The sequence below is a fragment of the Cibotium barometz genome, chromosome 55 (assembly GCF_041138505.1).
Source record: "Cibotium barometz isolate CiBa-2024 chromosome 55, ASM4113850v1, whole genome shotgun sequence".
Taxonomy (NCBI): domain Eukaryota; kingdom Viridiplantae; phylum Streptophyta; class Polypodiopsida; order Cyatheales; family Cibotiaceae; genus Cibotium; species Cibotium barometz.
In genome coordinates, this window is record NC_141100.1 from 33,071,584 (window position 1) to 33,074,106 (window position 2,523).

At 41.8% G+C, this 2,523-nt stretch overlaps 1 protein-coding gene across 1 annotated transcript; it reads right to left on the minus strand.

Annotated features, from left to right (window-relative positions):
• Positions 1 to 259: 259 nt before the first annotated feature.
• LOC147607633 (uncharacterized) lies at positions 260 to 2,065 on the minus strand. The gene is made up of 3 exons (XM_086790372.1): positions 1,648 to 2,065; positions 1,346 to 1,540; positions 260 to 630 (listed from the first exon to the last, which is right to left on the minus strand). The coding sequence occupies exons 1-3, from the start codon at positions 1,897 to 1,899 to the stop codon at positions 388 to 390; spliced, it is 690 nt and encodes a 229-aa protein (XP_086646498.1). The 5' UTR covers positions 1,900 to 2,065; the 3' UTR covers positions 260 to 387.
• Positions 2,066 to 2,523: the final 458 nt, after the last annotated feature.

Sequence of the window (2,523 nt, forward strand, 5' to 3'; positions counted from 1 at the left end):
GACCCAGCTTAAATCTTGGTATTTACATATGTTCCTCTCTTCAGCATGGTAGTTCATGGAAGCACACCACAATTCGGTCTATATTATGGGTTCTCACAATTAAGCCACAGTTAAATATGCAATACCTCTAGTAAACAAAAGAAAGCTTTGCAGAAATGTCATTCAAGAGGAGGAGAACTTCTGTAGCAGGTACATAGGTTAAGCTGCTAGATCCATGTGAACCACAGATGCAACACAAGCCATGCAGATCAACAATTGATTGAGATACAAAAATACAAGCCTTGCTTCCAAAAGTTAAAACCACAAATTATTCAATATACATTTATAGTAGTATAATTAATATAAAACTTGACTTAGCTTGCAATCATCATGAAGTATACCCTTTACTTACACACCATATCTCCATCCACTCCGAAATTCACCCCCGCCATTGAGCTTATCCAGCTCAACCAACCATCGAGGACCTAACAGCTCAACAATTTTTGAATTGGCTAAACTTCCAGCCTTCACAGCTTTGAAGCCAGGAATTGCCTCTACTAAAGCAATTGTAGTTGCTACCGCCTCTTCATCGTCACCAGCAACAAAGGTATGATGCGGCTTCTCCACGTTAGGGAGCTCTTCAAGAAGTTTCTGCACAAAAGAAGGTGATAATTATGCCAGGTACAACGTTTTATCTAGGCGACATAAACTGCACACTCTCATTTCATGAAGATGATATCGTAATGAGGATGATAATGATGGCCTGATTGATGGATTATATAATGATGATGATGATGTCAGTTTGATGGATGCCTGTAGTAGAGAATCCATGTTGAGTGTGAGAAAGGTGTGCACTCCACTCATGTCATCAATAAACAAATATTGATAACTACACGCCAGTTCTAACAGAACAGTAAACACTTAAGTTGCATTGGCCTAAACAATAATCTAAATGATTAACACCAAACAGGCTGATCACATTTACATGATGTGGATGAGGGGAATGATGGTGATGATCAGGACAACAACGTTGATGATGCATTTAGCACAATTATGCATGGTAATGGAGCTCTACATATAGCAAAGTCATGCAACATAAAAAAAAGAAATTCAGCTAGCTAAATTTTGAGAGAGAGAGAGAGAGAGAGAGAGAGAGAGAGAGAGGCCCCTAAAACAGCCATTATCAAGACAGGCTTTACCTATGCTAGAAACAAGGAAAAAGAATTCTAACCAAAAAAAAAAACATCATGAGCACAGAAACCTCTCAATTGACCGTCATACCCAGAAGGTGAATCCTAGATTAGATTAATGCAATTTCTTGTTTTTTTTCAACAGGAAAAAATTGGAATGCAAGCCGGAAACTTACCCAGAAAGTGGACTTGAAAGCCGTGGTCCATCTGGCTGGAACTCCTAGGGCCTTTTGGTTAAGCAAAACAGAGGAGGTTTGGCCCCATTGGGTCTCATCAAAGAAGTACATGACATTCGTGACATCGATGATGATTTTGTTCTCGAGGTGTGGAGCTAGGGATCGCAGGAGAGCCTCACGGTCTTGAAGGGGCCCCTGTAAAATGTTAATCTTAGGGTTGGTGTAGAAGACTGGTTAGGGTTAGGGTTTTAAGAACTAGGGCTAATCCAAATACTCAGAAACATGGCATGAACTGAGCTTACACTTGGGCTCCACACGATGACGTTGGCCCATGCAGCCGCTTCTGCGTTGGAGCCGCCTTTGACGTGGGCGGCAGAGGGCGATGCCTGGGCGATAAGCTTGGAGGCATCGAGGCCCTTGGCGGCGTCCCTCGAGCCCACGAAGACAGATATCCCAGCGTCCGCCAGGCGCCCAGCCAGCGGCCTGCCGACACTTCCCGTGCCCGGTATGAAAGCCACCTTCAACAGCGCTATGTCCACCGCAGCCGCCGCCATGGCTCACTCAAGAACATGAGTGCTTCCCGGCGGATCATATAAAGCCTAGCTCGGCCATTAAAAGAATTATTTTCCAGATGTTGGAACTTACACGCAAAGATTGCCATTAAAAGAATTATTTTCCAGACGTTGGAACTTACACGCAAAGGTCGCCATTAAAAGAATTATTTTCCAGATGTTGGAACTCCCTTCGCGGGTTTTAGCGAGTCCCATGCCTCTATGGAATTCTAGCCTTGCCTCTTTCGACCCGCAGATGATCTCCTCACAATCAACCTAATTAATTAATTTAAAAACGTTTGCCCCCCATATTTAAATGTGTTTTGAATATTATTTAATGGACTTGATTGCATATCTATGCCTTCTTTTGAAGCTGCTAGTGTTTATAATATATGCATTATAAAGTGACACTCCTAGCCTTGGTACATTTTAATTTCAAGGATCTATACATCAATTAATTTTATAGCTAACGTCTATCACCCCATCAATTTCAAGGCAAGCCAAAATCCTTTCAATCTTAGGCTTGAAAATTACGCTAGCATGTGATTTTCCCTCACCTTGAGCAAAACCTTCTTTTGTAAATGGGTGTTTGCAACTTGTTAATAAATCTTCAAATAGTGATAAATT

Excerpts from the sequence above, each read along its gene's own strand:
- LOC147607633 (XM_086790372.1), bottom strand. The coding sequence starts at position 1,899 with ATGGCGGCGGCTGCGGTGGACATAGCGCTGTTGAAGGTGGCTTTCATA. Across the intron at positions 1,541-1,647 it reads TCATCGTGTGGAGCCCAAGT|GGGCCCCTTCAAGACCGTGA; the intron begins GTAAGCTCAGTT and ends AACATTTTACAG. Across the intron at positions 631-1,345 it reads CTTTCAAGTCCACTTTCTGG|AAACTTCTTGAAGAGCTCCC; the intron begins GTAAGTTTCCGG and ends TCTTTTGTGCAG.